At 40.0% G+C, this 26777-nt stretch overlaps 1 protein-coding gene across 1 annotated transcript; it reads right to left on the bottom strand.

Moving 5' to 3' along the window:
* Positions 1 to 1680: 1680 nt before the first annotated feature.
* On the bottom strand, positions 1681 to 17555 carry cetp (cholesteryl ester transfer protein, plasma). Its single transcript, XM_074631552.1, has 17 exons — positions 17124 to 17555; positions 16066 to 16180; positions 15839 to 15970; positions 13926 to 13996; positions 12790 to 12877; positions 12617 to 12686; positions 12430 to 12490; positions 11444 to 11535; positions 10951 to 11050; positions 9658 to 9737; positions 9374 to 9424; positions 9118 to 9270; positions 5487 to 5554; positions 4163 to 4205; positions 3600 to 3672; positions 2069 to 2154; positions 1681 to 1963 (listed from the first exon to the last, which is right to left on the bottom strand). The coding sequence occupies exons 1-17, from the start codon at positions 17260 to 17262 to the stop codon at positions 1886 to 1888; spliced, it is 1500 nt and encodes a 499-aa protein (XP_074487653.1). The 5' UTR covers positions 17263 to 17555; the 3' UTR covers positions 1681 to 1885.
* Positions 17556 to 26777: the final 9222 nt, after the last annotated feature.

Genomic DNA, 26777 nt, shown 5'->3' with positions numbered 1-26777 from the left:
GCTGTTAATCAGATGCACTAACCTCAGCTGTCAGTTTCATCAGACCGCCTGTAGCCTGTTATGAATGTAGGAGTGCATTATTACACTCACATGTTAAACTCATGGAAATGCTTTCTTGTGCTCACTGATGTGTTTTTAATTATGGGAGTTCAGAAAGTTGTGTGATGCACGATGCAGATTTGACGAATCTGTATTTTTCGGAATAGTTTAAAGCTGAAGTAGGCGAGATTGGAGCAAATATGAAAAAAAAAAGTTATTTTTATAAAATACTCGCTATACCGTGACAGTAGTACATGAAACAGGTAACCTGAAAAAGTATCATGTTCTTCTGTGTCCTCCGGTGCTCCTAACGGCATCTGCAGGATTTCACAGACCGGAGGAAAACAAGCAGTAAGAACTGATCTGAGGTCTGCTGTCCATCTGCTGTCTATGAGAGCCGGCTGTCAATCACTCTGAACTCCGACCAAACGGTCAAACTAGGTAGCGCTGATCAAATATGAATCAATATTCTGTTACGTTAATGTCTATTTCTCTCCTCAGATGTTCTCAGAATCATCTTGTAGTGCACGATTTAGCTGTAAAATGAGAAAGTTTGTGCATATGCGCGCTCGCATGGGAGCCCGACCTGGTAGATTTATACGTGTAAAAAGTTACAAACAGTCCCTTTAAGAGACAATAAATCTTGTTTCCCTTATCAAAATATAGTGGCCAGGTAAGGTAAATAAAAACTTTATTTGCTCTCTAGTCGTTGTTTAAGTTGCTGATGAAACTTGCTTGTGCACATTTCATTTGTGTGTGTTTGACACACATGATAAAGTGGACTTTATGGCTGTTTGTTGTAAGCAGGGTGTTAGGATGGGTTCATTGCAGAAGATTCATTTCCTCATAGGACCTAATATGGTAGTATTCTATTCTATTTCATTCTATTCTAATTTATAAACGGGTGCAAACTCATGAGGTGTGAAAAAGATGCGAAGCCCCTCTCATTGTCTCTCTAACCCTAACCCTGGACTGATTATATACATCACCATACTGATATATTCTAGTTATATATTATACTATACCAGATATTATATTAGATATTTTAATCATGCTATGTTATATTGCTGTATTATACTACATATTATATTGTGTTATATCTTTATATCACTATGTTATACTATATACTATATTATGTTGATGTATTATACTTACACCATGCACTACATTATATTGTTGTGCTATACTATATATTATGGTATATTACACTACTATATTACTACGCTATTACACCTTATACTATCCCAAAATCTCATATCCCAAAATATATCATAATGTAACATATATACTATATTATGTTAATGACTCTTACACTATATTATATTATATTAATGCAGACAATCGCTGAATACCATTACTTAATCATCTCATATAGCAGCCTGGTGGACTGTTTACAACAACACCACTGTCACTTTATCATGTCATTTGTCTCCAAATGCTCTTGTATAGTTTCTATTTTATTCTATTCTTATTTTAGCTTATGTACCTTCTATAAATTATTTCTATTACGTTCAATACTTATCTGTATTTATTAATCTCTTTGTGCTGCTGCAACAACCAAATTCCCCCACTAGGGATCAATAAAGGTGTATATTTTATCAGTTCAGGGTACAATTGAAATAATATCAAGAAATGAGAACATCAGTGACAAGCTTGTCTTTGTTATCTCGATTTTACAAAAAATACATCAAAATCAAAATGTACTGCAGTGCAACAGAAGTATGTTTTGTGCGGCTTACACTTGTCAATAATCACTGTGAAGGGTTACAATTTCTATACGAGCAACACTTTTAGGCAAGTCACTAAAAAACATATTTGGCCCAAACTGCTTTAAGGTTTGCCCCAGTTACTGTAGTGTCTTCCTGAGGAACTCAACCAGGAGGTGATGAGGGAAACCAAAATCCATCTGAATCACCACAAAGCCCTGCAGCACAGAGAGGGAACAGGAAAGAGAGAGAAGCACTGTGACTAAAGAAGTACAACACAAATAAGAGGGCACATGACAAGATGAATAAAAGTCAACACTCACATCCCGAGGAAGCACCTCTGTGTTAAAGATGTCAAATAAGTTAGCTCCCTGTTTGTCCAACAGCCTGGTTAGCGCAATCTCAAGACCTGGAACACACACCACAAAAGTGTTACTGTAAACCACATTACACTACACGCCACTTTACCTCTTTTCCACGATTGGAATTAAAGGAAACATAATGCAACATGTACAGGTTTCACTTTCATTTCCCGAAGATTCCTTTTGACCCTGCTGTAAAGTGATATTCCAAGTTCCAAGTGTTTTCAGTCTGAATTAGCAACGCTGCTGATCATGATCGGTCATGTAAATGTTTTGCAATATCACAACAACTACTGCTACTACGGCCAAATAACAACCGGTGCAGAATGCTGCCGCCCAAATTTTAACAAGACGCACTAACAAATACGAACACGTCACTCCTGTGCTCGCCAATTTACACTGGCTGCCCGTTATGTACAGAATAGATTATAAAATTTTAATGATCACTTTTAAAGCATATAACGGCCTTGCCCCAAAATTACATCATGGATCTATTGACCCCCTACGTGCCTGGGCATTCCCTTAGATCAGCGGATGCAGCTATGCTGGTTGTTCCCAGATCTCGGCTTGTGACCAAAGGTGGCTGGGCCTTTGTGGTTAGAGGTTTATTCTGCTTTCTAAAAATGTATTTTATCCCCAGATGTTTCTTGTTTTTATGATCCGTTTGTTGTTTGTATTTTATTCTTTGCTGATTTATTGGTTTTTTTTGTTTGTTTTTTCTGAAAAGCACTTTGTATCCTTGTTTAGAAGAAGTGCTATATACTGTAAATAAAAATGTATTATTATTATTATTATTATTATTATTATTATTATTATTATAAAATAAAGCAATAACCACCAAATTTGCAACAACCAACAATTGAAAATAAATAAATTTGAGGAGAAAATGCCATTCATGATGAAACCAGCTGCAAGGAACCATTTATTTAAAGGAAACCCAGCAGATCTAGCTCACTTTGAAAAAAACAAGGCAAAAGTGAGCATGGCTCACATAACCCCGCTCACTGCTTGACCCCTACTAAAGTAGGATCAAAGGTTTTGCCCTTTTGGCGAAAATTTCAAAGGTTTTGGGCACCCTGGACTTCTAAGCCCCAAAAGGCACAACTAGACCACACTGTCAACCATCATACCAAATGACAAGTTCCTCAGTTAAATAGTTTACGAGTTCTGCTCCGGAAACGAAAGTGTGACACGCGAACAGACGGATGGACAAGCGGAGTGCTATATATACATTTTTATACCCCCGACTACGTTGTCGCAGGGGTTTAAAAAAGTACATACAGTAATTACTGTTACTGCAAAGCCTCTCAGTAACTGTCTTGCTCATTTAATAAGTAGTTATAGTAACGTCTATATTTTTTAAAAATGCTACATTGACAGTAATTTTATGTAAGTAATCCCAGGAGAATGCTTTATGACGGTGGGGGGTCAATGGGTTGACGTTTAAACCAGGTTTCATATAATTGTTTCATATATATTTCTCTGGCCTTACCAGACAGAACCGTGGGAATGCCTATCTTCTCCACAGCCTCTCTTATGAACTCCAGTTGGGCGTCATCTAGCAGCTGGAAAAAAAGGGAGAGAGAGGTGACTGAACGAGTCCAATCCAACATTAAAACAACAGCATCATTTTAACAAGCAACATGGACAAAAATCATTTAAATGGGAGGGGATGAAGACTTTCTTTTGTGTTCTCTTGTAAAAACCTTTGTGTTTTCTGTTCTTCTAACAGTTTTGGGAATAGCACTTTTGTTTTGAAGGATTTGGCAAGGAAGTTTTACTGATGTTGATGCTGGTGGGACACATGAAAAACACTTCTCACCATGAGGCTCGAATTGTTTCAGGACAACATTAAAGTTTTCTAAGAGAACTTGTTGAGAGAAAGCAAGAGTAAGTCTTTCTCATCTCCCATCTAAACTATTTCCCTCCATGTACTGAGGCTCTGTAGTTCTACTGCAGCTGGAATTCATCTGCATTTTTCACTTATGCAAAATTTCTCGAATAACTATATTATAGTTCAACTATAGTATTTTCCACAAGAAGAAAAAAACTTACCGTTTGGTTTTGTGAGGGCAGCTCAGCTTGCAATACAAAGATCCTGGAGAGGAAGGAGGATCACCATCACACACCAAGCACAGGACTACAAATTGGACTTGATAGTGGTGTATATACAAAAGTGCTTCAGAATAGGGAGGGCTGCATCCGACAATTTCTGTAACATTCAAAAACCGGCACCCCAACAATCAGGCAGACTTTACAGAGAAGATGGGTCAGATGTGTGGAGGTGAGAGAGCAGACAGTGTGTGAACTTCTCTTCTAAGCTCTCTTTCTCTCTCTTTCTTTCTACAAGAACAACGCAACACCATGAATGCCTTTGGGGGAAATGTGAGCCATTATCCCCATTTGAACAATTATCGCATTTTGCCCGTCTCTATGACCATAAAGTTTGAGTGTGGCCATTCAGAACAACTATAAATGCTGCTGCCTTCTGACGTGGCTGAATTACTCGCTGTATGAAATGGTTCATTTTGAGCATACTAACACCTTTGGTGTGACCATCTGTCTATGTATGGAAGCAAGTTTTCCATCTACGTTAATGCTTTCTGACTGATTAAAGTGGCAGTAGGCAGTATATTTTTGGCATCATTGGGCAAATATTCCATAATAACCTTTCAGCATATTGTAATTCAAGTGTTCTGAGAGATAACAAGACTTCTGCACCTCCTCATGGCTCTGTTCTCAGGCTTTAAAAAAATCTAGCCCGTGATGGGAGACTTTGACCAATCACAGGTCATTTCATTGAGAGAGCGTTCCTATTGGCTGTGCTGCGGTCATGTGACCGGAACTTGGCGTTCCTTCAACAGATTCCACAATGGCTGCAGCAATACACACTTTCTCCTTTTACAGCTAAACTGCGCACTACAATATGTTTCTGAAAACATTTGAGGAGAGAAATATATAAAAAAAATATTGATTCATATTTGATCAGCGCTGCCTAGTTTAACCGGTTGGTCGGAGTTTGGTCAGATCAGCTCTTACTGCTTGTTTTCCTCCGGTCTGTGAAATCTTGCAGATGCGGTTAGGAGCACCAGAGGACACCGGAGGACACCAGAGGAACATGATTTTTTCCAGGTTACCTGTTTCATGTACTACTGTCACGATATAGCGACCGTTTTATAAAAATATATATTTTTAATCATATTTGCTCCAATCTCACCTACTTCAGCTTAAATGCAAATATGGACGGTGTTGATATGAAACCAAAAACCAGATGTCACAGTCCCTTTTAAGTGTGTATGCTGAATTTAATTTCAGATGGACATTTAAAGACCTTTAAAAGCTCAGCAAGCCTGGTAAATATCAACAAGAAAGGTCTTACTCTGACGGGTTACCCTGCAGGAGGAGTTTCTTGCCAGCATAGGAAGCCGTGACGTCAATGACCACATCCTATAGACATCAAAAACAAAGAGACATCACACAAACACTGAAATCATCACAAGACCCATGCCCTCACATGGCCTTTACAGTAGGACATAGACCAGGGGTCTCCAACAAGTAGCTCGCTACCCGTTTCTGAGTGGCTCGCTAACGGTTCAAAGAATATGTACATACATTTGAGTCACTTTGGAAAACTGTTTTAATTACGACCAAATCAAATTCACAGACATCCCGACCCCTTCTGAAACCAAATGATTATATCGGCTGTCAATTAAACTAGATAGGCTGCTGTCAGGTTAGTAACGCTATGACATACAGCGATGTTAGCAGACTAGCAGGTGGACACCAGATTTGACAATGACCGCGGAAAATAGTCAGGCCAATAAAAGCAAAAAATATATAGTATTTTCATGAGGAATCAGTATGGGTCACATTTGCGGTGTCAGTCAGTAAAAGATGTAACATTGAGCGCCAAGTCCACAGCAACTTTTCATGGGACTTTCCGGCTGGTAGCAGTCTACGAACAAAAAAGGTAAAGGAGCTTAAAAGACAACAGTCCAAAACTGATGAAGAAGGCTAATGAAGCAAAGAAGCTTCGTTTAGTGGCGCACATCCTAACGAAACACAAAGAGCCCTTTGCCTATGGAAGAATTGTAATAGAGGCGATGACTGCGGTGGCTGAAACGTCATTAGAGGACCATAAAAGTAAAACCTCATCCACACCAGGAACGTAAGGAGCGCGTGGCGGCTGCGTTGCCTGTTGTTTTTTTATTTCGGTGTCCGTGTAAACAGGTTAGAGCAGACACACTGCCCGCGTGAGACGTGTCACACGCGCATTTCAGCTGCGTCTCTTCTAGAGAATAGAGGTCTCGCCTATTTTTGACGCGTGCCGCGCGCGTTTCACAGCAACAACAGACAGTGAAAGTGATCTATTGACTGTATATTGACATCATATCAGCTACATTACTTCAATTTCGATGTCTACCTGTAGAATATGTTACGGAGATGAAAAAAAGTAAAGACTTATTTTTAAATCAACACTTCCTGCTTTCATTTCAAAATAAAAGCCCTCAAGCGTTATATTCTGTGGACAGAATTCCTTCATTTGTTAACACAAGGCTTTTATTCTGAAATATGAGCAGTCAGTGCTGTGGAACATGCAGTGACTTGGAGAGCTCCATGAATGAATATAGTACGGAGTTTTAATTGTGGATTATTACTATTATTTACAAATTACCACACGTTTCTTAACCTTTCTCGGTCTAAAATAAATATAAATGATATTTATAATGAAGGAAATGTCCATTAAAAGGCAAACTCTATGTAGAAAGAAAGGGCTGACAGCAGCAGCTGCAGCAGCAGAAACGCAGCAGACATGCAGCTGGTGTGAACACCCGAAGCGTGAATCACGCAGCCACCATGCACTCCTGACGTTCCCTGTGTGTCCCGGCGTAATGAATAAATTCTGTTTGCTATCGCCGATGTACAACTTGGTGGTGTCAAATTAGCTCTCAGAGGGATAAAGGTTGGAGACCCCTGACATAGACTATGCAGCCACAGATGGTCATGTTTTCACTTTTTAACAAAGCCTCTGGCATCAGTCACCACCTTCACCTTGTGGATCAATCAGGTACAGCTAGTGATATTACGCTCAAAGAAGGCTATTCAACACAGCATCGACCTTTCAAAGCGGAACTAGCGTGCCAGAATGTACCTATATGTATATGCAAAATATGTGTGACCCCCCCCGCCCCCGCCCAATGAGGCCTCGCCTCGTTACACTCGCATCAGAGAGGTATTGTGTCAGTTTTTAATATGAGATGTACATGTCAATCTGAGGGCTGCATGGTGGTGCAGTGGTTAGCACTGTCGCCTCACAGCAAGAGGGTCGCATTGTTCAAGAGTTTGCATGTTCTCCCCGTGTCAGCATGGGTTTTCTCCGGGTACTCAGGTTTCCCCCAACAGTCCAAAGACATGCAGGTTATGTTAATCAAATGTCTGTCTCTATGTGTCAGCCCTGTGATAGTCTGGCGATCTGTCCAGGGTGTACCTCGCCTTCGCCCAATGTCAGCTGGGATCGGCTCCAGGCCCCCCGGCTTTTGGGCTATATACAGTAAATAAAATTGACGTGACTTGAAATTGACTTGATAATGGATGGATGTCAATCTGCCTCAGAATTTAAAAGCAGAGCTATAGAATGTAAAATTAGTATAATTGCGACCACCTATATTCTGACTAAGTTTCAGCATGGTATTGGATTTTATCATTTCATACAAATGTAATACCAAGGGTTACCCAGCAGATGTCTCCTGTTTGCTTATATCAAATGCTTCCAAACACAGAACATTCACACATGTGCATCAGACATATTAATAACATACCTCTGAAAATTCAAGTGTCTTCATTTTAAATGTAAGTACGATCTTATACGAGCTTATCATTTATGTTTTAGAAAGAAAAGGGCTGCAGTGACATCTGTCCTGATTAAACCTGCAGTAGGCAGTATATTTTTGGCATCATTGGGCAAAAAATTCCATAATAACCTTTCAGCATATTGTAATTCAAGTGTTCTGAGAGAAAACTAGACTTCTGCTCCTTCTCATGGCTCTGTTTTCAGGCTTTAGAACATCTAGCCCGTGACGGGAGACTTTGACCAATCACAGGTCATTTCAGAGAGAGAGAGCGTTCTTATTGGCTGTGCTGCGGTCATGTGACCGGAACTTGGCGTTCCTTCAACAGATTCCACAATGGCTGCGGCGTCACAAACTTTCTCATTTCACAGTTAAACCGTACACTACAAGATGATTCTGAAAACATTTGAGGAGAGAAATAGGCATTAACGTAACATAATATTGATTCATATTTGATCAGCGCTGCCTAGTTTGACCGGTTGGTCTGAGTTTGGTCAGATCAGCTCTTATTGCTTGTTTTTCTCCGGCCTGATAAATCTTGCAGATACCGTTAGGAGCACCAGAGGACACCAGAGGACACAGAGGACACAGAGGCACATGTTTTTTTTTCAGGTTACTTGTTTCATGTTCTACTGTTACGATATAGCGATCGTTTTATATATTTTTTTAATCATATTTCCTCCAATCTCACCTGCTTCAGCTTTAAAGATGACTCTATTGAGGTGGTTTCCTCTTCTAAGTACCTCACTGTCCTTGTAGATAATAGGCTGGACTTGGAAAGAGAACACAAGTGGCATCTCTAAAAGGAAATGTTTTTCCTCAGGAAGCTCCGGCCTTTTGACGTTAGCAGGTCACTCCTGCATGTGTTTTTATCAAAGCATGTGTCCTATTTGATGCAGTTGTTTGTTGGGGGGTGCAGCTACTGCTCAGAGGATGGGAACGAGATCATAAAACTGATCAGGAAGGCAACATCCATTATTGTGTTGACCCCTGACTCTCGTTAGAAGTCATCACGGAGCAACGAAGAAGGAAGAATGTCTTGTAGTAGTGTGCGATGCATCAAAACAGGTCAACAGTCAGCCCATCAAAAGTTCTGTTTGTCTTTAACTTTTTCTACCAGATGTCTGAAAATGTTCTGTCACAAAATAAGTGGCAAAATACCGTTTGAAAGAAGAGCGTTGGTGCGTCTTGACCCCCACAGTGGAGCTGCCCAGAGGCCTGCCCCCAGACAGTCGTACCCAAGTTGGAGGTGTTTAGATAGGGAACAGATGAACTCCACACCCTTAGCTCTGGAGAACCTGATTCCAGCAGACACTGAACACACACACACACACACATACAAATGCAAAATAATACCTGACAAAGGTGTGTATGTTTGGGGGAGTGTGCAGGGATGAGGATGAGTTTTCCATATTACCTTTCTAATAAATTCAGGCATCGCACTGGAGAGATTTGTCTTGAAAAGTTCCTGAAATCATCAATATAATGTAAGACCCAACAAGAGATTAAACAACAATCATTTAGTAATTATTAATTATAAGTTATGTCCTGGTTAGGAAAGCTGTAAAGGCACATTGCTACTTTGTACCATCAAGCCAATTTTTATATATATATATATATATATATAGTAGATACCACATCCAAGTTAAATGCACCCTGCCTGGATGTTTTACAGGCCATAGTTGAAAGGGACATACTCACAGTGAGCTCTGCTCCAGAAATATTGAGTTGTAAACGGCCATCTTGGTGAGCAGCGGTAAACATGGGGTTAAAGACCTGGTCTGGGGGTTAAACACAAGTTATAGCTGTACCACACCATCATGTAAGAACACCTCTAAATCACAAAGAGAGAAGTTATTTCAATATGATTTATTGGCATGAATGTAACAACTGAGACACTGACCTATCCTGCTGAGCATGATCTGCTGCTCTTTGGCTACCATACTGGACTAGTTCGGTATTTATCACTGAATTTATACTTTAGCTTTCATGGAGGTTATACTTTAAAATGCTCACAGATTACTTGAAATGTTTCACCATCCATAACAGCAGAAATTCAAAGACAAAATTTGGCATTTGAGCCAATGTTCTGAAAAACATGGTGGACATAAAAACTGTCTTACAAAAATGAGTTAATATGTCACTATATTCTACGGAGCCCCCCTACACCCCCTAGGAGAACATTTTTATTAACTTGTTCCCTCAAGTTAGTAACTTGTTCCCTCGAGTTACTTCCTAGAGCACTTCTTCCAATCATTCCTGAGTGTCCACACTTTGCTGATGTACGGAGCCCCCCTAGATGATGTACTTCGGTAAAGTTGGAAAGATATTAACAGATTCAAACTTCCTGGATCAATAACTCATAACCAAAACGTTGTTAAAACACAAACAATGGCTCTTTCTAACCGTAGTAATGTAGACAACGAACTACAACCTCATTTTAATCAACACATAACACATAACATTGGTCTCTATGTGCAGCCGGCACATTCATATTCAATAACTTCAGTATTGTGCAGTGTAGTACCACCAAAATTACTTCACACATCAATGATCTCCTCATGGTTTTACTACAACACTTAGTTTGGAAAAATATGATTTTGCATAATTCTTTTGAATTTTCCATGGGAAAAATATTCAATAACTTCAGTATTGTGCAGTGTAGTACCACCAAAATCACTTCACACATCAATGGTCTCTTCCTGATTATACTTATTAAACTAATTAAGACATTTTGATGGCACTACACTTTATAAAAGTGAAGTTATTGAATATTTTTCCAATTAAAGATTAGACAAAATTATGCAAAAGCATATTTTTCCAAACAAAAAGATGCAGGTTCTCAGGTTTCCTCCCACGGTCCAAAGACATGCAGGTTAGGTTCATTGTTGACTCTAAATGTCCCCTAGGTGTGTCCCCGACCCTGAATAGGATAAGCGGTTACAGATAATGGATGGACAGATAGACGGATGGAATTTAATGCCAACTGCTGACCTGAGAGCCAAAAGTAGAGCATCCTGTTTTCAGTCAGCTGACTGGGGTGGAAAACAGAGTCATTGATGACTGCAGAAGTCCCGTTGTAGTTGGTCAGCCCCTGGAAGATTTATAAAAAAAAAAAAAAAAAAGTCAAGGGATGAACAGAGAGACAGCTTTTACACCCAAAACAAATATTCATATCTACCTGTACACTTGAACTGTCAAACTCTGAACACTACTGCTCTCTGTATGACACAGAAGGGACTGTATAAAATGATTAAGGTGAGCATGGGGCTGACCAAGAGCTGGAATTCCATTGGATATGATGTATTACAGCCAAGTCTCCCATAAACTGTAGTGTATTATCAATGTTTAAAACAGTTACTTAACCAAGTAGCTTTATTTGCCACATCTTGTCTGATGATTGAGGAAACTCTTTTAGCAATGCAAGACAATCGCTTCCAAACAACAGATATAGTTGTATATTTGACTGTATACTGCTAATATTTACCTTGTGGTACGATTCAATGTAGTTAGCGGTGATGACAGGAGCAGCAGTTACACCGATGTCCACACTGATGTCTCCATCACTGAGAAACTGCTCTGTAAGCACACACACACACACACAGACATTATGGATTCACACAATTGGTCAAATGTATGGACACGAGGATAAAGTACTGCTTTTTAAAAGACTTAAAGATCCCATATTGTAAAAATGTTGATTTCCATGTCTTTTATATTCTAAAGCGGATTCACATTCACACTTGATGGACCAACAATGACTCAGATTTGTCTTTCACACAAGGTCCCTTTAAAGTAAACTGGTCAAAGTACAACCTCTTCTATGATGTGAGTGCTACAAAAAAAACATGTAGATACACAAACTCTAAAGCTTTTAACTATTCAGATGAAATACTGAGTACAGATATTTGATGTTAAAGGTCCCATATTGTAAAAAGTGCGATTTTCATGTCTTTTATATTACAAAGCAGGTTTAAGTGCTTTATAAATACTGTTAAACTATCAAATCGCTCAATATACGGAGAAATACACACAGCCCGTATTCAGAAATTGTGCGTTTGAAACAAGCTGTTAGGATTTCTGTCCATTTGTGATGTCACAAATATACAATATAATAGTTCATTACACGGTTTTAAACGTAAACACTCTAAATGTGTCCCAGTTTATTTCCTGTTGCAGTGTATGTGAATGACATCTGCTGACAGGAAGTAAACACGGACCTAAACTGATGCCTAGCAACGCAATTCCATTATAATTCCGTTGAAATGCACTAAAACAGAGCGTTTCAGAGAGAGAGGGGGTAAATACAGGTATATTCAGGCAGACAGTATGAGGAAAATAAAGTGTTTTTTTTAACATTAAAGAATGTAAACATGTTCTAGTAGAAACACAAAATGCCTGTATGAACCTGAAAATGAGCAAGATATGTCCCCTTTAAAGATATGACCAGACACATCACACACACACACAAACCTGCTGTGTCTTGTATGAAGTCAGCCAGTATATTTGCCACCTTGTTGATCTCCTTACAAATCTGCATTGGAGAACATACTATTCATTGCTACAGAAAGACCTTTACTCTGACACAAACACATTAACTATTAGTTTACACTACAAGGCTGATTAATGACATTTTAGTTGTGTTTCTCTCGCCCCTCACCTGGCTCTTTACGCCCAGTTTGACAGTGTAGGTGATGAAGTCAGTGAAGAGCCTCTTCAGCCAGTTTGGTCTGACCAACAACAGCAAACACTAAGTCAGACACTGATTATGTAAATGCAGATGATTCAGTTCTGCTGCTGACAGCCCATCAGGGTTCAGTGTTTGTAACTTACTCTTTGTCGCCCTGCAGATGCAGACGGAGCTTGTGAAAATTAAGATAACAGTCGGATGTGTCTGCTGCTACCTTCCCTTCTCCGCAGTCTGACAGAGGAGACAGCAATAACAGAGAACTCATGTGAGGACATAATAAAGTGAGATATTTGTCTATATATAATGCTGTGCTTGAATTGGAACAAAAAGGTTCCAGTATACTGAACCAACAGCGTGAGGAGGTATTTGCGGATTTGACACCATAGATGGAAAAAAAGCATAAACTTTTAAAAAGTTAACAATACCATGATAATAAAATCTGAAGTCACCTGTTATATTATCAGTAGTAAGGCAGCAGAGGTAACACAAATGAATGGATCAATGCCAATCCTACAACAGAATTAGGCAACATGGGTTGCGTTTGAGTTGCATTTGAACAAAGTCCATATATTAGTTCTCATTGGTTTGAATTACATTTTCTGAAAAAAGGACTGAATCCATTTCAATGCAACCATTTTACCGCTGTTTATCTTTTAGCTTTGTTGAGTGTTTTGCCAGAGGTGCACCTGTGTTGTCTCCTAAAAACGACGTTCCCATACAACTAAACTCCATTCTCAATTACGTTTGGAGGGAAACATATTTTGTCGTGGATTACTTTTGTCTTTGATTTATCACACATTGGGTGCTTCATCATGCCAACTTATGCTTCCTCGCGTCTTCTCTCCTCCCGTGACCCGGAAATCGTTCCCCCCTCCGCCATCATAGGATCTTACAGTCCCTTAAATGCACCTCGAGGAGACGAGGAGCGAGGAGGCTTCTGGAGCAGCTGAGAGCGAGGATACACCGGTGTGTCCTTTGTGGAAGTCTTCTTTTTTTGTTGCAGTTTTTGTTTTGTTTTATTTCAATCTACAACGTTAATCACATGTTTAGTTTAATCTGTGACAAAGTACATTTCCCTCCAAATGTAACTGAGAATGCAGTTTAGTTGTGGGAATTTGGCAGGAGACAGGGTTGCAAGGAGATAATGGTATGCACTAAAAAGTATGGGACCTCATCAAAACTACTAGCGAGTATTGGCCCAATTCAAGCATTGTTTCTACTACAGTTTCTATCAAGCCTCAATCCCTATGTGCACGTACAAAACAGAAGGTATACTTACAAAGTTTGGGGTTGATTCCGAGATCAATCTGAGATTCTATTTCAAAGTCAACTGAATGTGCAACGCTGACCCTGTAGATGAAAAAAGAAATACAAATGGCAACAAATCAGTGAACTGGGAAAATGCCACCATGGCTGAAAGAGCTACAAAAACTCAACATCAACAGGAAATCCATGGAGAGGAGTTACGGTGTTGCTCTCACTGTTTGACTGCCATATATGTGGAAATGCAATGCCTGAACACTACAGCAATGAGCTCTTAGCACCAACTGAAGAACTTGTAAAATACCTCTAGCAACATTATTGAAACAAATGTGAGAATATGTAACTTTTTCTTCACATGACAATTGCAGGATGTTCATAAATACGCTTACAGTACAAACTAACCTTTTGCTATGTCTTCCTGTATTTTGCCCACTTAGTTACCGGGTGGTAGCTTTGCCAGATGGGAAATGTAAAAGGTCCCATATTGTAAAAAGTGCGATTTTCATGTCTTTTATATTATAAAGCAGGTTTAAGTGCTATATAAATACTGTTAAACTATCAAAATACTTAATATATTGGCGCCTGGGTTAGCTCAGTTGGTAGAGCGGGCGTCCATGTATCAAGGCTTGGTCCTGACCGCGGTGGCCTGGGTTCGAATCCGGCCTGTGGCTGTTTCCGCATCCACTCTCTCTCTCTCTCCCCCCTTTCCAAGACTCTATCCACTGTCCTCTCAATGAAAATGGAAAATGCCCCCAAAAAATAACTTAAAAAACACTTAATATACGGAGAAACACACACAGCCCGTATTCAGAAATTGTGCGTTTGAAACAAGCCGTCAGGATTTCTATCCATTTGTGATGTCACAAATATACAATATTTAGACAATTACACGGTTTAAAACGGAAACATTCTAAATGTGTCCCAGTTTATTTCCTGTTGCAGTGTATTTAAATGACATCAGCTGACAGGAAGTAAACATGGACCCAAACTGTTGTCTAGCAACGCAATTCCGTTGCAATTCCCTTGAAATGCGCTAAAACTGAGCATTTCAGACAGTATGAGGAAAATAAAGTTTTTTTTTAACATTACAGCATGTAAACATGTTCTAGTAGAAACACAAAATACAAGTATGAACCTGAAAATGAGCATGATATGGGACCTTTAAGCTATCACACCAGAGGCTTAAAATAATCATATTTTGAGGATAATTATCGTACGGGAGTCATAACCACAAAAACAAATAGGCGTACGATTTTTTGACACCCCTACAAATCCACCCATATTGTTTTTATTCATTTTTTTAAAGCAAGCTGACGTTGCTACGATGCGTGAGAGGGGGTATTTGTCCATAAGTCTGACAATTTTTGTGATAGCCTAATATTAGAAAAAAAAACATTACAAGACAGGAGGAAGAAAGAACGACGGCCGCGTGCTCGTGAGAAACGTTCATCAAAATCATATCGTACACCAAGCAACGGTCATCTAGAAAGAGGTCACGTGAGAAGAGATGTGTCAACACAGACCCACATTTCGCTTACTGTGCGCAGACTAAAAACCAACTTCTAATCATAAGAGTCACAAAATGGTGAAATGATCGTACATATGGCATTATTGATTGTACATTGTACAGAGGGAAAAATTATCATACAAATACGATATTATTATCAAGTTTCTCCACGGGGTTGAGAGGCATGCCCCTGGTGTGTGTGTGTGTGTGTATGTTGTGAATGTTATCGTGTCCTTATGCAAATTGCATACTGTTTCACCGGAAACAGTATGCAATTTGCATAATATTGGTTTCATACTAAGGTTTTCGGACATACTAAAAAAAAATCTCACATACTGTTTTAGCGTACTAAATAGCATGTTAGTGTGCAATTTCAGACCCAACAATGGATTGTTGCTGATCACACACACACAAAGACTCACAGCCAGCTGCCGTATCCATACTGGATGTTCCCTCTGAAGACTGCAGACACATTGCTTATGTCCAAGGAGATGCCTTCACCCGGATGCAGTTCAAATGCACTCTGACCAATTGAAAGGTTGTGAATCTCCAAACTGTGAGTGGGTCAATGGAGAAACATTACATCATGTTATGACATGTTGTGTGTCCATCTGTGTATGGTTGTGTGTGTGTGTGTGTGTCCACTTACTTGTCCAGACCATATTTGACTGTGCCTATAAAGCGCATGGATTTCTCTCCCTTCACACTTGGATATCTGGCATGTTGGAACGCTGCCTCGATCACTTTAGTGGTTTTCTCATTCACTGCCAGCAGCACACAAACACAGACATTATAGTCAAAGACACTTAAGGACAGGTACATGGCAGACAGCTGGGGAAACACACACCTAAGGCCTGTACTACGAAGCGAGTTCAACATACCCAGGGTGTCTTCTCGTTATCTGGCTTAACTAACCCTAACAAACGAGATCCCGCTAAGCGGTCCTACGAAGCTGGTTATCAACTCGGTAAATCAACCCAGAGTTTCTCCATCTGGCTGTGAGCGCATGCACATGAACGGGGCGGTGTCTGTAGCATGTGACCAATCACAGATCACAAGAGATCGATTCGTATAAAAGCACCGCCTACAATCAGTAGGCGGTGCTTTTATACGAATCGATCTCTTATCTGGAACATAACCTGCTCCGGAGCAGGTTAGCTGTTCAGCATAAGTTACTATGTCGATCTACCCCGGTAAGAAGTGATCCAGCTTCGTAGGATGGAAAACTCTGAAGGGTTAACCCTGAAGTTACCTCGATAACCCCAAATACTGCTTTGTAGTACAGGCCTCTAGGCAACTGGGGATTCAATTCCATATACATATAAGAAGCCAAAATTAAATAAGGGAAACAAGTTTACCCACTGGAATACCCCCAAAAAAATCTATTAGAAATAACCTCATTAACCCATTAACCTACCTTAACAATTGAACCAGAAGTTTATGCTGCCAACATGGTAGACTGGCAGTCTCTACACATTATTTCACAGTGTTTGATACTGACCCTGGCTAAAAGTTAGAGGGGAGTCTGCTGAATTGTGGGAAATGCGTTTTGATTTGAAAACCACAAACATTATCACTGATGGGAAATCCATTATGAACTCCTTTTAACAGCAATTTTGGCAGGTTGCTTAACAATAGCATGAGAGGTTAACTTGATTAAATAGATGAATGAAGTAAATAGCAAAATAGGGTCAAAATGCCACTCACACACAACAGCTGCAGGGTAGGTGAGGCGACATACAGCTCCGGTGAATCTGTAGGCTGAAGCGGAGTCCTGCAGGCAGGCGTGAGACAGCCCAAACACAGAGAGGAACAGCAGCAGCGGTGGGAAAACATCACGAGGCATTGTGCAAGTGGATAATTCACCTCCTGTGGGAGTCGGTTGAGGTTCTTAACCCCGTGGACAGTTTGTTTTCCTGAGCGGTATCTTATCCGATCTCACTTCAGTTCCAGAGGCTTGACAATTTCTTCTTTTGGGTCCCTTTTAGACTCCAACTCCCGTATGCGCTGGCTGCTCTGCTCTCACGCACGTGACTATGAATTTCAAAATTTCAGCCAGCCTTTTTGGAACTTTCCTTGGTCTTTGCTGAGGGAACCTTACAGCCTACTAACCTTGTTCTTTCCACTGTCAGGGAGGGCTCTGCGCACTGCAACTATCTAGTAGAAACCCTGTCCTTCATCCAATCAGACGACGGACTCACATTCACACTTGATGGACAAACAATGACTCAGATTTGTCTTTCACACAAGGTCCCCTTAAAGTAAACTGGTCAAAGTACAACCTCTTCTATGATGTGAGTGCTACAAAAAAAACATGTAGATACACAAACTCTAAAGCTTTTAACTATTCAGATGAAATACTGAGTACAGATATTTGATGTTAAAGGTCCCATATTGTAAAAAGTGAGATTTTCATGTCTTTTATATTATAAAGCAGGTTTAAGTGCTATATAAATACTGTTAAACTATCAAAACGCTCAATATACGGAGAAATACACACAGCCCGTATTCAGAAATTGTGCGTTTGAAACAAGCCGTCAGGATTTCTGTCCATTTGTGATGTCACAAATATACAATATTTAGACCATTCCGCAGTTTTAAACGTAAACATTCTGAATGTGTCTCCGTTTATTTCCTGTTCCAGTTTATGTGAATGACATTAGCTGACAGGAAGTAAACATGGACCCAAACTGTTGCCCAGCAACGCAATTCCGTTGAAATGCACTAAAACGGAAAGTTTCAGACAGGAGGGTAAATACAGGTATATTCAGGCAGATAGTACGAGGAAAATAAAGGTTTTTTTTAACATTACAGCATGTAAACATGTTCTAGTAGAAACACAAAATAAAAGTCTGAACCTGAAAATGAGCACAATATGGGACCTTTAAAACAGGGACATGTATTTATCTTTTCAATATAGGCTATGGGTTGCATTAAGGAAACTACTACAAATTTATGAAAATAGCAAGTAGAGGACAGGAAGTTACAGCAGTGCTGAACAGATGCTGCATGTAGACTACAGTAGAAACATTACATGTCAGTTGGTACATTTCTATCACTCCGGGCTGTAGGTTTTATGAAAATGTAGGTTATGACAACCAGAATAGCCTGCAAATGTGCCTTTACAACGTACAGAGAATCCAAGTCCTCACAGTATAAACGCAGCCGACATGCTGAAAATGAGCATGTTTGAGTGATTAATTCAAATCTGTTCTCTCCATAACAAGTTTAAACTTATTCCACTTTGCCTGTGGAAAACACTGTTTAGTTCAGGTCCAACCTTCACTGAACAAAGACTCTTTAAACAAGTGCAGGCTCTCAGGGAAACTAGGTACAGAAGCTGATTGTAACGTGAACTACTCATTCCCTGGTGGTGAGTCCCTTAGAATCTAATCAATCTATTTGGTCTCCTCCAGCTGAATGAGTTCGGTTTTGCCTGAACTTTTTAGACGAGGGGAAGAAAAGGGGAGTTAGAGTAGAACACAAAAACAGACTGGAGATAACCAACAAAGGGAGTAACTGATCTGTGGGTGTGTGGCCCAATTCCAATCCGGCCCCTACACCCTCCCACTCCGTGGTGTGAGTGAACTCTGTTTGTAGTCACTCACAGCTGAATGAAGCACCCTCCTTTAAGGTGGAGGGTGTAAATGCAGCGGCCACTTCGGGATGAACTTTCCCCCATGGGGAAATTGAGTTAAGTTCTTTCTCCCGTTATAGAATATAAATATGAATATATAAAAATAGAGAAATTGTAAGAAAATATAAATATTAAATATATAAAAACAGTGCAAATAATAATGCTGAAAAAATAGGATCTATGCAAATAATATAAATACATGCATTTATTAAAATGCAAGAATAGTGTAAAATAAGAATATTAGTTTAAATGTTTAGTATAAATAAATGCAGTGTTAATGCCGGAGTAAACCAGATTATTGCACAGCTGAATTATTGCACTAAATTATTGCACTGTTAAGTCAGTATTGCACAGTTGAAGATATAATGAACCATGATGTTATAGCTCCTGAAAGGGGTAAACAATAATATATATATATGTGCACAACAATTTACAATCTAATGAACATGTCTACCGTTTTGTAGACTGGACAAGGTTATATTTCATCTTAAATACAACGTATTTACTTTATCTCGTTGACGTCTGCATGACGATAAAATAGAATAAATGAAATGTCTCTCAGTTTGAGCAGTTTACAAGTAAATGTTTGTACCGGTAGTCGCACGGAACTGACATTGGATCGTGTTCCATAACGATCACAAAACGTCGTTGCACGTCGTCAGTAAGGGCAGCTGGTTAGTCGCCACAACGGTGCATTCACTTTACCGCACCGTTGTGACGAAAAGAGAGCTGAGCCGGAAAGCAAAGCTCTCGATCTACCGGTCAATTTTCGTTCCTACTCTCACCTATGGTCATGAGGGCTGGGTCATGACCCAAAGAACTAGATCGCGGGTACTAGCGGCCGAAATGGGTTTCCTCAGGAGGGTGGCTGGCTGCAAAACTTACATGGCAACGGTAATCGTTATACCTGCTATCAATGCAAACATCAACGTGTTAGCGTGCTGACATTGACATAGGCTACAGCTCAAAGCGCCGCTGTGCCAAAGTACAGTCTGAAAGAGATGCTAGCATGGCTGTAGACTCTTAGTGTTGTCTCAGGCAAACAAAATGTGTCTCATCTTAAAGGTAGGCAACTAGAGAATGTATTCAAGGTCATAATATTTGTCATGCTTCAGTACATGTGTGCCCATGACAAAACCAGAGACCCTCCTTTGTCTCTCTCTCTTTCTTTCTTTCCCACCTCTGCAGCACAACAGCTGCTCTGCAGCTCACCTCAGCTCTTAGCTATGGCCTGCTAACAGCAGACATAGGCAGCAAAGAGAAAGAACGTCCTCTAAGACATAAGAACCTGCCTGAAATATTCCTGATCAGCTCAGTTTGCTACGCTAACCCAGAGTAAGGGGCCGTTCACATGCCGCGTCTAAAATGTGTGGAAAACGCCAGCCTTTCATCCTTTTATCCAAGGTGCTTTGAAGGTTGCGCTACTGTTGCGCCTGACGTTACTAAGCAACCCAAAACCTGCGTGCTGCGATGACGATGATGAAGTTGCAGTAATATGTCAGTAACAGCCTCACTGACTGAACTAAACAAAGTCAAACAAAGATTAATGGATTTCCAGCACCGTGCAGTAGACACAGTAAGCTACTGCTCAATTTCTCTGTGTCAAGTTGGCTGATCTTTCAACTGGATGTTGTGACATCCTCAGACAGAAAGGGTGAAGCAAGCACTAATAGTCTGTGGGACAGATGTAAAGCTCTGGGTAGTCCTGCACCAAAATGATTAACTTCTCTATATGTAGACTGATATTTACGGAAGAAAGAAAAGATATTGGCTGTGATTGGTTATTCCTCGTCAGATGACATGCGGTGTGCACTGCAGTGTTCCAAAAGTTTAACTATTTTTATCTCGGTGCGCAGCCGTCGCATCCTGAAAAAATAGGCGCTTCGAAACGCTTGAGCGCGCCTGTCATTGACAACAATCCATTGACAACAATGAATTTGAGCGTGCAAAAGACGCAGCATGTGTAAACCACTTTAGTGCGAGAGACAACAACAAAGTCTGCCAGCTAACTTTAAAAGCAACAGGAACAAGCAGGTTAGCGTCAAGCTGCTAACTCTGCAAGAAACAAAGGACTGGAGCAACCAGTTTTCCTCCAAACTTAGGGTGACCATATTTTCAAACCCCCAAACCGGGACAAGTGTACCGCACGTTCATGCACGCGCTAATATGCACACACCATAGGCGTTTTCATCAGGATGGCTAACTTGGTGCACCTGTGGCACATTTGAGCACGGAGTGGGATCAGAGAGAAGGCATTAATATAGCGCGGTGCATTAAAGGCTGTGAGTGACAATCAGGACTTTCGCCCCCTTTAATCACAGGACTATCCCCGCCATGACGCACTGACAGTTTGGGAGTCCTGTAGAGAGTTTCCCTCAGAGGAAACGTATTGTTGTCTGGGACTACGTACATCATTTTTCAACTTGTTTTGTCTCAGTCAGTTATAATTAAAATTGTGGAGCTCAGACGACATTTTGTCTGTCCAGGATGAAGACACCGTCCAGGTGAAAGACTGATAGGAACGGCCGGTCCTGAGGGAGTTATAAGTGGAGTTAAATGTCTGTTGCGCAGAAGGAACTGTGTAGAATAATTAATCAAAAAGACACGTTTGATGTGCACATAAGCACGGGGTTGGGGTTCTGTTAGCCGTGTCCGTGCGTAATTGTGGCTTGACCTCGCGCAGCATCACTCTCTATAGAGACTGCAGCGGTGCGCTATCTCATGCGCACAAATAAATGAATGAGTGGAACATGATAAACGTCTATGTAAGTATAATATTATTTCAATTATGGTGAAAACTGGGACAATTTGTTAGTGACTGTTGAAAACCGGGACATTTAAGTGTTTTACAGATATGTGTCGGGACTCGGGACACGTCAGCTTGAAATAATACCGGGACGTCTGGTCACCGTATCCAAACTACACAATTGGAACACTGAGGACTGCATCTTTAGACTGGAACCTAAACTTTTCCCAGCCTGGCTCCTCCACAACCGACAGAATCGCCAGCTAACGAAGGAATTGCTTTTCTTCCATGGACTTGGTAATGTAACTGGGCCTACCTTAGCACAGCATCAGCACAATGTACATGTATTGATTTGATTTGATTTAAAGCTATTCAATGAGTATTATGGTTGTAATATTCTTGTAGTCAGGAAACTTGGGTAGCTGGCTTTGCCACATTTGATGTGTTAGTTATGCTTCACACAGATAAAGGGTCTTGAATGTACACCCATCATCTTTTCTAACCCTACGCACTATCCGACATATACTGCGATCACTTACATAAACTGAATTGGTTTTAATCAGACATACACCTTCTGAAAGAATCTCAAAACTCCTGCATCTCACACTCTTTGTTCTAACTGAACATGTGCTCAGACAGGACAAGGAGACCATGCGGCCATCTTTGTAGTTTTAATATAATTAGTTTAATAATAATAATAATAATAATAAAATAGTTTTAATATTGTTTTTTTTAAACCTTTTATTATTTTGTAAATAAAGGATTGTGGAATATACATGCCGGTCTGTTTAATGTTGTACAAGAGTGAATAATGCGAACTGCAGCCATGTCAAAAACTACGAAATCGTTCAACTTACTAGCTATTTACAGACGTAGGCAAAGTTGTTGGTAACGTTCCGTTAAAGAGAGAAAAACCCACAATGGTCACTGAAATAACTTGAAACTGACAAAAGTAATAATAAATAAAAATTCACTGAAAATTAACTAATGAAAATCAGATATTGTTTTTGAATTATGGTTCAGCAGAATCATTTAAAAAAACAAACTAATGAAACTGGCCTAGACAAAAATGATGGTAACATTAACTTAATATTTTGTTGCACAACCTTTTGAGGCAATCACTGCAATCAAGTGATTTCTGTAACTCTCAATGAGACTTCTGCACCTGCCGACAGGTATGTTGGCCCACTCCTCGTGAGCAAACTGCTCCAGCTGTCTCAGGTTTGAAGGGTGCCTTCTCCAGACTGCATGTTTCAGCTCCTTCCACAGATGTTCAATAGGATTTAGATCCGGGCTCATAGAAGGCCACTTCAGAATAGTCCAATGTTTTGTTCTTAGCCATTCTTGGGTGTTTTTAGCTGTGTTTTGGGTCATTATCCTGTTTGAGGACCCATGACCTGCAACTGAGACCAAGCTTTCTGACACTGGGCAGCACATTTCGCTCCAGAATGCCTTGATAGTCTTGAGATTTCATTGCACCCTGCACAGATTCAAGACACCCTGTGCCAGATGCAACAAAGCAGCCCCATAACATAACCGAGCCTCCTCCATGTTTAGGTACAGTGTTCTTTTCTTTGGATGCTTCATCTCTTCGTCTGTGAACATAGAGCTGATGTGACTTGCCAAAAAGCTCCAGTTTTGTCTCATCTGTCCAAAGGACATTCTCCCAGAAGCTTTGTGGCTTGTCAATATGCATTTTGGAAAATTCCAGTCTTGCTTTTTTAAGATTTGGTGTCCTCCTCGGTTGTCTTCCATTAAGTCCACTTTGGCTCAAACAGTGACGGATGGTGCGATCTGACACTGATGTACCTTGACCTTGGAGTTCACCTCTAATCTCTTTGGAAGTTGTTCTGGGCTCTTTGGTTACCATTCGTATTATCCGTCTCTTCAATATGTCATCAATTTTCCTCTTGCGGCCACGTCCAGGGAGGTTGGCTACAGTCCCATGGACCTTAAACTTCTGAATAATATGTGCAGCTGTAGTCACAGGAACGTCAAGCTGCTTGGAGATGGTCTTATAGCCTTTACCTTTAACATGAAGGTCTATAATGTTCTTTCTGATCTCCTGAGACAACTCTCTCCTTAGCTTTCTGTGGTCCATGTTCAGTGTGGTACACACCATGACACCAAACAGCACAGTGACTACTTTTCACCCTTTAAATAGGCAGACTGACTGATTACAAGTTTGAAGACACCTGTGATGCTAATTACAGGACACACCTTAGTTTAACATGTCCCTATGGTCACATTATTTTACATCTTTTCTAGGGGTACCATAATTTTTGTATAGGCCAGTTTCATCAGTTTGTTCTTTAAAATGATTCTGTTGAACCACAATTCAAAAGCAACAGCTGATTTTCATTAGTTAATTTTCAGTAAATTTTTATTTATTATTACTTTTGTCAGTTTCAAGTTATTTCAGTGACCATTGTGGGTTTTTCTCTCTTTAACGGAACGTTACCAACAACTTTGCCTACGTCTGTATATGGTGATTTATGGTTATAGTTATTAAAGGGACTGTTCGTAACTTTTTAAGCGTATATACGTACCGGGTCGGGACACATGCGCGCTCGCATATGCGCGTTTCCGTGTGGCTGGAGTCACTGCTCCTCTGCCTGCTTGCTTTCACAGACACATCGCACGCGTTCTCGCTGTCTCGCTCCACCTTTAGACGTGCATGCGCGCTCACTCCACACTGCAGAAGAGTTAGTTTACCTCTGAGAATATCTAGTGAATGTAGAGTGGACGTTTGTGCAGAAATAAATGCTGCAGCTCCTCCAGACCAACAGAGGATTCCCGTGTCTTGTGAAGTGACGGGGCTCCGCAGCGAGAAACGTTATCGCCTCCGACCGGGTGCCGGTGTCTCCCTGTGGCCGCGCTCGGAGACAATAACGTTTCTTTTCCTACTTCAGCCAGCAGGAAAAGCCAACACTAGAATCAGCATTGATTCATGGAGATACCTTTGTCTTGTCAGCTAACATTACAGCAGCTGAAATATAGAGCAGGTGAAATATAGAGTGATATTGTGGTTTTAGCTGAAGTGTGTCGCCTCACTGTTTTGAGTGATGCTCATTCATGTCTATTTAAAGCGAGCCACCGTGAGCCCGACGATGACTTTCGTTGACTTCACGGCCACAGGTGATGCTGTTAACAAGCATTTCTGAAAGTTACAAATAGTTCCTTTAATCTAATGATTTATCAGAGTTCCGAACTGATAGTTTAGTATCTTCTATGAGAATATTCCTATGAGACCCTGAGGTGATTTAATGTAAATTGAATTAAATAATTCATATTTTGATAATTACTAATAACTTTTGATAGCAATTTTAATGCCTTTTTGAGCTACTAACCAACATGATTTGGTGCACCATTATTATTATATTTTGATAATTGAATATAAATTTTATTGATATTGATCATTATCTTTAACATTTGCTAATAAATAGATCAGCTCCTACCTGCGTCCTCAACAGTGACATTCAGTGAGTTCATACATTTAAACACGGGTTTAACAAACTGTTGTTGCACTGTTTATATTGAGATTAGTAGAAGCACTGTCCTCACCAACCACATCTGCAACAAATCAACACAATGAGTAACCGCTAGAGTTAAGGACATTTATTGTATCCATTATTAAAAGTCTCCTTTAACACACACTTCATTCTACAGCATCCACCAATAAGCAGTTCTCACAGAAAGACAAACAAAAAAAGAAAATCCTCAAGTTAACATTATAACATGGTGACCAATGTCACAAACTACTATCATTCCCCAAAGGAGATCAGAGTGCTAACTTTACAGCAGGGGTTAATGCAGTACACCAAATGGATTGGATTACAAGAAGAGGGAAACTATTTTTCACCTCTTTTATTTAAAGGTGTAATACACCCGTTTAAGAGAAGATAGTAAAACCCATTTAGTCCTCGTTATAGAAAAAAAAAAAAACATGCACTGAATACAATCTGTTAAAGCTTCAGTAGACAGAATATTGTTGCATCGTTGGGCAAAAATTCCATAATAACCTTTCAGCATATTGTAATTCAAGTGTTCTGAGAGAAAACTAGACTTCTGCTCCTCCTCATGGCTCTGTTTTCAGGCTTTAAAACATCTAGCCCGTGACGGGAGACTTTGACCAATCACAGGTCATTTCAGAAAGAGCGCTTCTATTGAGCGTTCCTATTGGCTGTGCTCTGGCTGGTGGGCGGTGCTTGGTATTTCCTCAACTGATCGGGTCACAAACTTTCACATTTTACAGCTAAACAGTACACTACAAGATGTTTCTGAAAACATCTGAGGAGAGAAATAGGCATTACAGTAACAGAATATTGATTCATATTTGCTAGTTTGACCGTTTGGTCGGAGTTCGCGAGTACACAGGAGGACACAGAGGGACATGATTTTTTTTCAGATTACCTGTCTCATGCACTACTGTCAGGATATAGTCATATTATAAAAATAACTTTTTTTTTAATCATATTTGCTCCATTTCTACCAACTGAACTGGGAATGTTAAATATATGAAGTTAAGACCTGTGGCAACAAACTAATAAAAGGAGATAATCCCTGGGTGATAAGACAATACTATGCAGAGAGGTGCCTGCACGGCAGCTGACACATCAACTTGCCTTAATTCCATAGATCGTTTTTCGGCAATATAAATTATTCTAAAAATGTTTTTACTAAAGTAATATTTACTGTAATTGATATACTTGAATTTAAACTTCGTCCCATCTCTGAAAACAAGCAGAAAAACAGCTCTGAGTCATCTAGGCATTATATATATTTAAATATTAGAAATCTTCCCATGAAGAATAAAAAAGATCACCCTCCATATGTAAAGAAGCTTGCATAAGATACATGTTGTAAAGTGCCTTGTGGATATATAATATATTTACAAAACTTTTTTTTTTTTTAACTATGGCAACATCATTATTTTACAGAAAATGTACCCAACGATTTGGCAGAGAGAAGCATTCTA

Source organism: Sebastes fasciatus, chromosome 4, assembly GCF_043250625.1.
Source record: "Sebastes fasciatus isolate fSebFas1 chromosome 4, fSebFas1.pri, whole genome shotgun sequence".
NCBI classification, from domain to species: Eukaryota; Metazoa; Chordata; class Actinopteri; order Perciformes; family Sebastidae; genus Sebastes; species Sebastes fasciatus.
Note: the sequence above shows the minus strand (reverse complement) of the source record. Positions and strands in the feature narration are given on the sequence as shown.